Source organism: Schistocerca americana, chromosome 8 (assembly GCF_021461395.2).
Source record: "Schistocerca americana isolate TAMUIC-IGC-003095 chromosome 8, iqSchAmer2.1, whole genome shotgun sequence".
NCBI lineage: Eukaryota > Metazoa > Arthropoda > Insecta > Orthoptera > Acrididae > Schistocerca > Schistocerca americana.
Genome location: NC_060126.1, coordinates 177271168 through 177285442, shown reverse-complemented (window position 1 = coordinate 177285442; position 14275 = coordinate 177271168). Strand labels below are relative to the sequence as shown.

The following is a 14275-nucleotide window of genomic DNA, read 5'->3' as shown; positions in this document are numbered from 1 at the left end:
TTTGGGGAGTTTATTAAAAAACCTTTTGCCTGCTTCTTCTGGGGCAGTCATAGACAGTTTTAGATTTCTGTTTATCATGTAGTAATTTTCATTTCCTCTTGTACCGTGTTTGTGTACATCTTTATTTAGGAGGTGTTTATCACTTGACCTTACCACCATTATGCTTTGGTATATATACAGTGAATATACTGTCATAATATTATAGTGTACAAAAGCTTGCCTACAGGTCTGTCTTGGTGGTATTTTTGCAATGCATCTCACTGCCCTTTTCTGAATTGTGAATATTCTTTTTAGGTAGCCAGCTTGTGCATTTCCCCATATATGAACCGAATAAGACAAATGTGGGAAGACAAGTCCATAATACATTGATCTGAGGACTTTATCATCCACAGTCTTAGCTGTTTTATGCATGATGAAGATCTGTTTGTTTATCTTTTTACACAGTGCATCTATGTGCTCCCCCCATGCCAAATGTTTGTCTATTATAGTTCCTAGAAAATTTGTGCTGGTTACTTCTTTAATAGTGTTTCCATTTATACTAACATTTATATTATAATTTTCACTATGCTTGGTCTGAAATACTACATTCATTGTTTTAGACTGATTCATAAACAGGTTGTTTTGTGTTAAATATTTATTTGCATTTTCAATAGTCAGGAGTGCTTCCTTCTCAAGCTCCTCCTTTGTGTCAGCTGTGCAAATGATTGTTGTGTCATCAGCATACATTATAAGTTTCTGATTTATATAGTTAGAGAAGTCATTTACGTAGAGTATAAATAGTATTGGCCCAAGCACAGACCCTTGCGGCACACCGTGTTTAACTGTTTGTAATTCTGATATGTAGTTTGTTATGTTTCCCCCACTAGTATGTCTGATTTCTGTGCATTGTTTCCTATTTGTAATGTATGATTTAAGTATGTCATAGCATTTTCCTCTAATTCCATACTGATATAATTTCATCATTAATTTTGAGTGGTTCACACAATCAAATGCCTTAGATAGGTCCATAAAAATCCCACAAGTCTTTTGTTGCCTGTCAAGTAAATTAAGAATGTGCTCAATTATATCTGTTGATGCTGTTTTTGTTGACTTCCCTTCTCTGAAACCATGTTGTGATGAATGCAGTATACTGTACTTTGTTATAAAACTTACAATTCTATTCTTTATTATCATTTCATAGATTTTAGCAAATGTTGAGATCAATGATATTGGCCTGTAATTTCCTAATTCATCCCTGTTCCCTTTCTTAAATATTGGCTTCACTTTAATTACTTTCAGTGAATCTGGAAATATACCTTCCTCTATCGCAGCATTCAGCATGTGTGTCAATGGTTTTAATATACATTCTCTGCATTCCTTTATGAGATGTGATGTGACACCATCCAAGCCAGAAGAATGTTTAATTTTAAGTTGTTTTATTAGGTTTGACACTTCTGCATCTGTTGTAGGTATGAAAACCATAGTATGATTTGTATGTGGGGGGTTTAACAATTTACTTACTGCATTTGTTTTATTTTGACTTATTAATTCGTCTGCTACAGTAATATAATATCTGTTAAAAGTATTGGCTACTTCTAGAGGGTTTGCGTTGCTTTTCCCACTCATCAGTGGGCAGATGTCCTCTGCCCGATTTGTTACTTTTCCTCTCTCTCCATTAATGAACGACCATAAACATGCTACAGACATAAAATTTAACTGACAGGAAGAAGATGCTGTGATGTGCAAATGATCAGATTTTTACAGCATTCACACAAGGTTGGCGCCGGTGGTGACACCTACAATGTGCTGACATGAGGAACGTTTCCAACCGATTTCTCATACACAAACAGCAGCTGACAGGCGTTGCCTGGCGAAAAGTTGTTGTGATACCTCATGTAAGGAGGAGAAATGCCTACCATCATGTTTCCAACTTTGATAAAGGTCGGATTGCGGTTTATCGTATTGCGACATTGCTGTTTGCGTTGGTCGAGATTCAATGACTGGAGACTCGGAGACCATGGCTGCGCTTACCCTTGATGCTGCATCACAGACAGGAGCACCTGCGATGGTGTACGCAATGACGAACCTGGGTGCACTAATGACAAAAAGTCCTTTTTTCGGATGAATCCAGGTTCTGTTTGCAGCATCACGATGGTCGCATCCATGTTTGGTGACATCGCGGTGAACGCACATTGGAAGCGTGTATTCGTCATCACCATACTGGTGTATCACCCGGTGTGATGGTATGGGGTGCCATTGGTTACACGTCTCGGTCAAATGGTTCGAATGGCTCTGAGCACTATGGGACTCAACTGCTGTGGTCACAAGTCCCCTATAACTTAGAACTACTTAAACCTAACTAACCTAAGGACATCACACACATCCATGCCCGAGGCAGGATTCGAACCTGCGACCGTAGCGGTCGTGCGGTTCCAGACTGTAGCGCCTTTAACCAACACGTCTCGGTCACCTCTTGTTCGCATTGACAGCAGTTTGAACAGTGGACGCTATATTTCAGATGTGTTATGACCCGTGGCACTACCCTTCATTCGATCCCTGTGAAACCCTACATTTCAACAGGATAATGCACGACCGCATGTTGCAGGTCCGGTACGGGCCTTTCTGGATACAGATGTTCAACTGCAGACCTGGCCAGCACATTCTCCAGATCTCTCACCAATTGAAAACGTCTGGTCAATTGTGGCCGAGCAACTGGCTCGTCATATTACGCCAGCCCTAATTCTTTATGAACTGTGGTATCATGTTAAAGATTCATGGGCAGCTGTACCTGTACATGCCATCCAAGCTCTGTTTGTCTCAAAGCCCAGGCATATCAAGGCCGTTATTACGGCAATTACGACAAGAGGTGGTTGTTCTGGGTACTGATTTCTCAGGATCTATGCACCCAAATTGCGTGAAAATGTAATCACATGTCAGTTCTAGTATAATATATTTGTCCAATGAATACCCATTTATCATCTGCATTTCTTCTTGGTGCAGCAATTTTAATGGCCAGTAGTGTATTATCTTCTAAGAGCAGTAAATACCCTTTAGCTGAAACTTTATCTGAAACTCTTTGTCACATCTTGTTATAGTTTAAGAAGAATACAATTTAGCTTTCTGGCTAATTATGTAGTTCGCATCTAAGCGTGTGATAGGTCCAAAGAGTTAAGGTTAATAATTTTTTGATAAAAGAAAGATAATGAGCAGCTCATGCAAAACTACTATCAGTACTGTCTACTTTTTTTTCCCTCAAGACTGAAATGCCTATCATTCAGCAACTCTGTTTTTTTTTCTGACAGTTTCCTCCTGAGCAGTGTGTATTTGGAGCATGATGTAGTTGGCTCTTTTGCTTTGAGAATTTTCTCATAAACATACTTTTTGCACTATTAACCATTTCCATATCTTGAACAGGTATTTTTTTATCTTCAGTATCACTTTTCTGTTCAAATGGAGAGGAATATTAGTAATTTCTTGTTTACCAGTTATTGGCAAATTGAGACTGAATTGATTCTTGTTTTTACAGAAGTCACTACATCATCTGCACTGCACATTTGACAATGCTTACATTGTCTGAATGTAATACTGACACTTGTTCAGAGCAGGTCTCTTCTGTGTACCTTATTCTAGCACCATTAGTGTAACTGATTTATTATTATTGTTATTATTATTACTATTATTAATATTAGTAGTAGTAGTAGTAGTAGTAGTAGTAGTAGAAGGAGGAGGAGGAGGAGGAGGAGGAGGAAAAGAAGTTATAGCAAAAGTTGTGCTGATGATTATACTACTGAATACTACATCCTTGAAATTGGCATTAAGCAAATCCACAATATTTTGACCATGTTAACTTCTGAAATTTTCAGTTACCAATGCATTTAGTCATAAAAATATTTAAATGCTGTATTACTTGGGTTCTTTACTGAATTTTTTTAGAATCAAGTATGTAGACAATGGTTTTCTTTTCAACAGTAATATCATCCTGGAAGGAACCTATGCCAGGATGGGCAGATAATACAAATGGACCAGTTGGTCTGTTAATAGCAGCAGGTAAAGGTGTTCTGAGGACAGTGCTTGGACATCCTGGAATTTATGCAGATGTAGTACCCGTAGACTGCACAGCAAATGCCATAATTGCCCTGGCATGGCATCTTGGAGAAAACAGGTTGGTGCAATAATAACTATTAAATTCAGTTATTTATTTCATTAGTTTTACTTTTTTCATTTTCATTTTATGTTGCATAAAATCAAGAATCATCATTTCACTTTCAGTGATGAATTCTGTTGAAATAAAGTGAGTTTTGTTGTTTCTGTTTCTTTACTTTTATTTAAACTTGACTCTGTGCCAATTACACATGATTATAGACTAGGCCACTATATATCCAGACATTCTAAAATTAAAATGATGATAACAGTAGTAGTACTAGTAGTAGCATATATTTCAAAAAATTGATAACATATTCAGAGCCTAAGAATATGAAATGTTTCTAAATCGTATGATAACATACCTACAGCAGTAAAGACAGTTGTTCATAAAACTACCCTTCAAGGCCTATTACGAGCAAGCTGCAGCAGATAAAAAGTATAGTATTGCTATAAAACAGATAGAAGAAAAGTGTGACTCTTAACAAATGTGATAAGAGTGATAAAGTAACAAATGCAATGTGATAAACAGATTTGCAATTTGAGACCAGTGATGTGGTGGGTGAAAACTGAAGTTATCTTTTTCGTAATACATGTCCTTAGCTCAAAAAGACCATAGAATTGAATCTTAGAGATGGAGTAAAAATAAAAAAAATATGGCATGCTATTCTTTAGAACTGCACACATGGTCTAAAAATACTGTGAAGGCACTAATATCACTGGTGCTACAAAGAATGAAACTTACAACATAACACATTTACTTCATATTACAAAGGTATAAGGACAAGGAATATAAAAAGTATTGGCAACAGCCTATCCATAGGCATACAATGTAACATTTGAGACAATCCTGTCTAGTGCATACATATAGCAAAAGGATGTATATTTTCTTAAATATCTTGTTGTAATAATTACGGTAATGCAAAGTTAGATAACATGACTTATTATTGTTGATTAAATATAGAATATTAACAATTATTAATCGATATATTCTTGATAGTGTTAACTACACACTTACTGAACTACCAAATTTAGGTCTAGCAAATCAAAGGCATGACAACAATACAAGAATCTGTACAGGGCTATTACAAATGATTGAAGCGATTTCATAAATTCACTGTAGCTCCATTCATTGACATTTGGTCACGACACACTACAGATATGTAGAAACACTCATAAAGTTTTGTTCGGCTGAAGCCGCACTTCAGGTTTCTGCCGCCAGAGCGCTCGAGAGCGCAGTGAGACAAAATGGCGACAGGAGCCGAGAAAGCGTATGTCGTGCTTGAAATGCACTCACATCAGTCAGTCATAACAGTGCAACGACACTTCAGGACGAAGTTCAACAAAGATCCACCAACTGCTAACTCCATTCGGTGATGGTATGTGCAGATTAAAGCTTCTGGATGCCTCTGTAAGGGGAAATCAACGGGTTGGCCTTCAGTGAGCGAAAAAACGGTTGAACACGTGCGGGCAAGTTTCACGCGTAGCCCGTGGAAGTCGACAAATAATGCAAGCAGGGAGCTAAACGTAACACAGGATGGTGCTCCACCGCACTTCCATCATGATGTTCGGCATTTCTTAAACAGGTGATTGGCAAACCGATGGATCGGTCGTGGTGGAGATCATGATCAGCAATTCATGTCATGGCCTCCACGCTCTCCCGACTTGACCCCATGCAATTTCCTTCTGTGGGGTAATGTGAAAGATTCAGTGTTTAAACCTCCTCTACCAAGAAACGTGCCAGAACTGCGAGCTCGCATCAACGATGCTTTCGAACTCATTGATGTGGACATGCTGCGCGGAGTGTGGGAGGAACTTGATTATCGGGTTGATGTCTGCCGAATCACTAAAGGGGCACATATCGAACATTTGTGAATGGCTAAAAAAACTTTTTGAGTTTTTGTATGTGTGTGCAAAGCATTGTGAAAATATCTCAAATAATAAAGTTATTGTAGAGCTGTGAAATCGCTTCAATCATTTGTAATAACCCTGTACTTCTGTGCTCTTGCCACAAAATAGATGAGCAGAAACTAACAAAGCAAAAGTATATGACAATTAAAATATATAACAAATTATCTAAGCATGCCAATCAAAGTACGTAAGGAAAAGTTAAGCTACTTCTTGTGAACTAGCCGATTCTATTCATTAGTAGAATTTTTAGAAATGTCTAATATGAACTTAAATATTTAAAAATGTATTTTATAAAATTAATAGGTTAAGTGAACTGATGAGGTCTGTTGCATGTAATAATGCTGAATGATGAATAAAGAATCTGAATCAGAAATGCGTGACTATTTATGCCAATGAACAGGATAATCACATCAATTTAAGTTGACATCAATAAGACCTCAGGTTGCAAGTTCTACTCTTAAGTATGAGTGGCAGTGTGACAGGAATATTGCCACATTTAGTAGTAACAGAAATGTATTCTACAAATACAGACATACTGCCTGGAGAACTGTGGTCACAGGTACTGAAATCAATTCTATTAGGATAACCATTATTGTTGATATGATTATCAATTTCAATCTGGCAGGCATCTTCAATCCAAAACAAGCAATTGAACAAATCAGTTAGGTGATCCATACATAGTTTATATACAGTATCGCCCACTTAAATGTTTGAGTGCAGGTATCTCTGGAACAACAACAGATATTGAAAAGTTAATTTTGTTAGTATCAATGAAGGCAGAGGGTCATGAAATTAAATATTATGAGACATCCTAAAATGTAAGCAAATATTATTTTCCACCTAAACTTATGTTTTTTTAAATGGATAAATTTGTTATGCTATGAATTATATGAAAAATCACAAAAAGAATGATGTTAGTTGCATTGCAATACTTCAGTTACATCCTGAGAAAATTCAAAGTGAAGTTGACACTTGAAATAAAAGAAATGTGCTGCTGCTGCACATTCCTGCGACAAAAGCTGTACTTATTGCTATTTACTGGAAACAATACAAATGTCCATTTACACACAATGAAAAATAAGGAAAGGGTTTACTCTAATGTGCTTTATTAATCTTGACCACAGTATTAGAATGGATATAACAGTAACACAATTCCAAATATCAGTGACCAGAGCAAACATAAGTAATGGATAGCCAAAGATCTAAGAGAAGGATAAATGCTAGTTGTACGTAGTTCTACATCAATTACATAATGGAACATGACACATACAGAATATGCCACAGGACATTTTTAATGATTACACTACAATTAAACCTTTGCATATGGTGAACTGATAAAATAAATGTACAACAGTACCTGTGAAACACAGAATGTATGTTGGTATGCAATTGTATTTCTCACAGCAGAAACACTACAACATATGTTTGAAGAGACCACTATTTACTCGGCAACTCCGCTGAGCATGCACCAAGACTGGTTGGCTCACTGCTGTCAGTGTTGCAGGTGTTACTGCAGCATACGCAGTGCCAATACTGGCTTTCATGTTATTCGTTGTTGCTGAAACTTCTGATACACCACATTTTTCACCTGTCCTCAGACAAAAAGGCTCATGGGATGAGGTTTGGTGCCCACACTGGAAGTCTTTGGACAGGGCTGCCCCATCCTACCCATTGATTTGGGTATTGCTGGTTTAGTAGACTGACCAGTACCATTCTGTAGTGTGTACACAGGTAAACAGCATGTGCAAGACTGAAGTCATTGAGCATATATCCATGTTTGTGGCAGGAAATCCTATTAATACTTTTGGCCTTCATGATAATAGTAAAAGAAAAATTACATCCATCTATAATGGCAATTATGAGCAACATGGGATTCATGCTTGCATTTCAGGATCTGGAATAGAGGCATGTTTCTTTTACTTCATGTGTTTTGTAGTTTCCCGGAATGTAATTGACATATTACTATGCAACCAATGCCAATATTTTTGTGATTTTTCACATTACTAAATGAGTAAGAAATAATATGGGCTGTCCAATAAAAAAAGAAAAAAAAGACATAAGTTTGTATTGTAAGTAATATTTGATTACATTTTAGAATGTTTCATAGTATTTACTTTCAAGAGCCCCTGCCGTACATTCATACCCACAAAAGTTGTTTTTCAGTATCTATTGTTGTCCCAGAGATATTTCTGCTGAAACGTTTAAGAGAACCACTCTGTATATTATGAAAATTCTCAATGGGCTATTTGTCTATTTTGAAAGAACATGGTATGTTAAGCAACAGATAAATCAAGAATTTGGATAAAGCCTGAAGATAAAATTTGTGACAGAATGGACTATACAAGAAAATGGAAAACATTCATGGTTCTGTTAGAGATAATTTCAATAGCAATGTAATCTATTTCTGGGCTACAGAACAGACAGTATACTGATCTGTGATCAAAAGTTACTGAAATGTAAAATAGTTTATACTAAGGTGTTTTATGGCTTTCTACGTAAAAAAATATGGCTCAGAAAGTAATGTGGCAGTGGTATCTTTTACTGAGTACAAACATTTCATCTTGGAAATTTTGTTTTTTGTCTCATATAGGAGCTAAGTTGGTGATATCAAGTACCAAAATGTGGAACAACTAGAGCTACTTGATGTTTTGAAGACATCAAGAATCCAGTCAAGAATATTTGTTGTATAAACAATGAAATGGATTTATTAACCTTTGCATAATCACAAGCACATAGAATGGACCTTGAATTTGAAAATATCATGTTAACATTACACTGGGTGATTCAAAAAGAAACAGCAGTTTTCAGTTGTTTATTACAGACAAACTACATAAAAGATCTATTGGGTAAAGTAAACTGCAATAATGCAAGAATTTGGGGGTCACAAAATCGTGGTGTAATCACTGAAAATGAAACAGACACAAAAACCGAGTGTTGTTTGTACTGTTCCTATTCACAAAGGTTTAAGGACCATTTTTGTGGAGAGAACTGATGGGAATGTTATACCTGGACATGCTGCAAAATCGGTTGTTTCCTCAACTTCATGAAGATTCCACTGATTTCATTTCTATACATGATGGCACTCTACCTCACATTCACCTTGAGCTGCAGCTTTATCTTAACAATACCATCTCACAATGATGGATTGGAAGAGATGAACAACAAAATATTGTTCACTGCTTCTGGCCTTCCAGGTCAACAGACATCACACCTTGTGATTTTTTCTATGGGTGTACATAAAAGACAGACTTTTTGTCTTACCTATGGCAACCACTCTTCAAAAGCTGAGAAATTGAATTGCTGAAGCTGTCAGTTCAATAAACAAGGACTTGTTGATTCAAGTGTGGAATGGAATGGACTACCTTCCTAGCCTCCCAAAACGTCAAACCTCTTGTCTGGTTCATGTTCACTGACGATATCTTCATGATCAAAACCTAGGGTCAAGACACCCTGTCCTCATTCCTGCACAGCCTGAACACCTTCTCTCACATGCACTTCACTTGGTACTTCTCAGCCTGATATGTCACCTTATAGAGTTCGACTTTGACTTCCACCCCCTTGATGGTTCCACCAATACTTCTGTCCTTATCAAGCCCACTAACCATCAACAGTAGTGGCATTTTGACGGCTGGTCCTCCATTCCACACCACAAAATTGCTCCCATTTAGGAAAGGCTGGTGTATCTGCAGTGACAAGAATTGCCTTACTAGTTCACAAACAGTTTTTCCATCCCATATACTCATACATACCTGCTCCTCCCACCATCCCAAGAACTCACTGCAAAGGAGCATCCCCCCATCACCAAGTATCTGCCAGTGGTAAATGGAACCATGCCCTTTGCCAGAGCTTTGACTATTTATCATTATGCTCAGAAATGAGGGAAATCCTACCCATGATCATTCTCACCCCTCCTAAAGTGGTATTCCAACACCAATTCAACTCACACAATATCCTGGTCCATCAATATGCTGTTCTGACTCACATGGGTCGTTTCCCTGTGGGACATTCAGATGCAAGACCCGTCTGATTCACCAATTCATCAGGCTTATCCTACTGCATCAGAGGCAGTGCCGCCTGTGAAAGCAGCTAGGTCATATACCAGCTATGCTGCAATTTCTGCACTGCATTGTGAGTGGGCAAGACGACTGACCAGCTGTCCATCAGAATGAAGTGCCAGAAGTAGCCATGAGCAGACAAAACACACTGCTGAACATTGAAAATGGCATATTCAAGTTCAGTGGCTACTTCACAACCCATGCCAGTGGGTCCTTCCTCCCAGTACCGGCTTTTCTCAACTACACAGATGGTAGTTATGCTTGGAACACATCCTTCATCCCCAAAACCCTCCTAACCTCTGTCTCCATTAACCTATAGCACCCATGCCCTCTACCTAAAAGTGTTCTTCCGCTGTTCTGTAATCTCTTCCAAATTGATGCCTCCACATCATCGTCGTCCTGCACCCATGCTCACTTATTCTGCTACCCCCGTGTCGCATTCCTATCCTGTGCAGTTGCTGTCTCTCTCCTCTGTTCCTATCCCACACACCTGCCGCTTCCCTTCAATCTATCAGCTACACTTTCCAAACTCATCATCCCATTTCCCACTCCTTTCTCCCTCTACCCATTCTACCCAACACTAACCCTAGCCCCAGTTTACTTGGTGAACTGCAGTCTAAGCATTGTGGGTTTAGCTGGCACAATGTAGCTGTGCATGTGTGTGTGTATGGGGGGGAGGGGCATATATATGTGTACTCTAGCTTGTTAAAGGATTCCTACAAAACCTAGCAAAGTTTACCTTCTTTTGTGTGTATTCATTGGCAAATCAATGGCTCTATTATTCGATGAGCTGTCTCCTTCACTCGTACATTATTTACATTCTGCCAGAAATTTCCATAATTCATTGGATGTTCTACAAGTACAGAGAACAGCAAAATTAACAGTTTCAAAACTAATGCAAAAAACTGTGACGGTACTATTATATTATTTCAAAATTCTAGTGTGACCCGGATGGTGACAGATTGTTCAGAAAATCATTTCTGCTTTATTGAACTTATATTATAGTCATACATTCTGTTATCAGGTAAAACAATGCCATTAAATGCAGTATAAATGAATAAATTTGATACTATATTGCCTACACCTTTAACTAAATGTAATTTGTAAGTTAAAGTATTTTAATCCTTGAGCAGGCACACCATTTTTCATAAAATGAGCGGCCACACAGCATACTTTCTACACATATAAAGAATAGCTGTCTCTATGTTACCAGGGTATGAGCAAAATCACAGTTTAATCTTAGTTTAATTAAACAATGACAAAATAAATTTACATAGTACGAATTAAAGTGCTGTTTAATTAAACAATACTGAAATAAATTTCATTATATAAGTCTGTGGCCACGGACAGGTGTTACACCACACTAATGACCCTCTTAAAACATCAAACAGCACAGTTGCATCAGATCCCACCCAACCACTTATTTGATTACTAATTACCTCATAGATAGCTGCCTCATTACAGGATTGTGCTGCTAGCTTGTAGTATGTGTCATTTTGCACATACTATAAAATTTTTTCTCATCTAGTTAACTGTTTGTTTTATTACTGCTGCTCACTTGGACACATGACAACACAATTTATCACTGTGTTAACTGAAGCAATAATAAAGGAATAGTTTTGGGCTCAAAAGGGAAACAACAATGGTACAGTGCAAAACAATTTTATTGGGTTGCACACTTTATACATAGGTGCTTGAACATCTGATGCCCATTCATCAAAGTTGAGATCACTTGCTCAGACATACCAGTACTGATGATAAGAAGTACAAAATAGATGTTAAAATGTCAAGTGTGTCCACTTCTAAACCTAAAGAGAAATGTATTTTTACATAAATGGTAGCTGAAGGGATGCACTGTATACAGATTTTACATTATCACTCAGTATTAGAAGAGTCAGCACAGAAAATATGACAGTACATTTCTTTGAATAGAAAATTAGATATAGAGTTTTCAGAAAGATTATTTACATTTCTGGGATTGATTATTCCACTCTCACACACTTTTAAGCATTCTTTCTTCCCATGCTCCAGACATGAATATAATAGGTAGAAACTTTAATTAAAACATGAACCAATGGGAAGTACCTTTTACTGCCCAATTCACAGTGGTTTGCAGAGTACCTGTGTAGATGTAGATAAGTGATCACTTCATCAACAAAGATATGCTACATGTATAAGGTTACAGATAATGGATTTATGGAATATTGATGAAAATGTTTGTCAGTTTCATGCAGGATGTACACAGTTTAGATACACCACTAAATTTTCTGCAGTTATTTGAAGGAACAAAATTGCAATAGAATTTTTAAAATTCATAGTCTCTGAGAAAAAGGGTATTTTTTTGATTATGTAGACATAATTTTAATGAAATATTGCAATCTTTTTGTGATCTGTTAGTTCTCGGTTTGACACTATTACTGTCAATACAAATGGGTTATAATAAAAAACATAAATGATCATTAACAATAGGCAGATTCAAAAATAAACAAAGTAAGTAATCCTCAGTTATGTACAGATTGAGCAGAACATTTTGCATAAGTAAAATATGCCACACGATGCTGAAAACAGGAATCTGTTGGACCATAACAGTTCTGTGCTCCAAGACCAGTGTTTTCTATCCAAGTATTATAGCAACCCTACTTGTAAAGAGGTGCTTCCCTTTCCAGCTGGCCCTGGTGATCACTGATTCATGCCACATGACCCCATATGGTGCCAGGGGATGCATTTGCTGCATAAAATGCTGTTCTCTATGCAAGTATGTTGGACTACCATGCCATTGGTGATATAATGTTATAAATATTTCTCATTATAACCACTGTTGATATAAAAGCACTCTTATCAACGTCAGTGACCTATAATTTATCATTTCTTGGTATTAGACAATATTTATTTAATAGTAGTTTTATTTATGTGTAATTCGAGGTTTGAAGAAATTAGTAGATTGTTACACACCTATTATAAGCCTGTTCAGTTATTATCATGACTTCAAAAAATTGTCAAACTACTAAATGTCTACCACAAATTCTTCTCTTTCTTGCTGTATGGTTAATGAACATCTATCTAGCTATAATGATGCACTGAAATTATTTTCTGTTACAGGCCAAAAAGCCCTTATGTTTGCAATATTACAAATGGACGAGATAACCCTGTAACATGGGGTGGTGTTTTGGAAATTCTGAGATCAATTATATTAAAAGAAATTCCTCTTGAAGGAGGCATTTGGTATCCAGTTGGGGATATGACATCATCACCATTCCTGCACAAGCTTCGCCATATCTTCTTCCACATGATACCAGCTTACATCATTGACTTTTTTGTGTTTCTAGCTGGCAAGAAACCTTTGTACGTATACCAGATAACACACACTCATTTATAACAAAGAGACTATTTTTTATTTCCTACAACATTCAGAGTAAAAATAGCAATTCATCATATTAATTTTCTATAACATTTGATAAGTTTTATTCTTGACACACTACAGTTAGTCATAAACATTTATGGCAGTCACTGCTTTTATTCTTCAGTATTTTGATTGTGTTGTTTTAAAATATGATGTTATTAAAAAATAACTCTATTTCACACAGAAAAACGATTATCTGATTAATAGATATTGGTATACTAGAATAAGATGAATAAAGGGAACACCGAAGCAATATTTTTCACATTAATAATGGTTTAGTCACACACTATAAATTTTGTATACTGCATATGATGAAACTTTCTGATCATATACCTATGAACAGATTATCTTGTGCAGAAGTTGTAACATTTTGTACAGCGTTTTGTACGTAAAATGTAATTCCGAAAACATTCAAAGACATGTGGTTAGTCAACTTGAAAGATAATGTTCACTTGTTCTCAAAAGTTATCAAAGTGTGTTGGCTATAATGGAGATCAAAGCAGACAGAATCCATTCATGTCTCATACTTCCTCGGGTCATAGCAGTCAGAAGATCCAATAAACATACTGGACAATGCATTGGATAATGTGAGTTGTACATATATGTAAAATGTCCTTCTAGAAGAGCATACTGCCCTGACATTGTATGAATGGACTGCCCTGACATTGTACAAATGGTAACAGAAAGGGGTGGATGATGACTTGGATGTAGCTCTCATTGTTCGGTATTCTCCCAGAAAACATCACAGGTGTATGATCATTGTAAGCTGTGCCTCCAGTACTTGAGCAGG

At 36.9% G+C, this 14275-nt stretch overlaps 1 protein-coding gene across 2 annotated transcripts in view; it reads left to right on the top strand.

The window, feature by feature from the left end:
* Positions 1-14275, top strand: part of LOC124545201 (fatty acyl-CoA reductase 1-like) — a 269460-nt gene that overhangs the window by 233610 nt on the left and 21575 nt on the right. For both annotated transcript variants that reach the window (XM_047124067.1, XM_047124068.1), the window contains 2 exons: positions 3949-4141; positions 13185-13427. In XM_047124067.1, coding sequence (XP_046980023.1) covers positions 3949-4141; positions 13185-13427 — 436 coding nt within the window. The remainder of the gene's footprint in view (positions 1-3948; positions 4142-13184; positions 13428-14275) is intronic.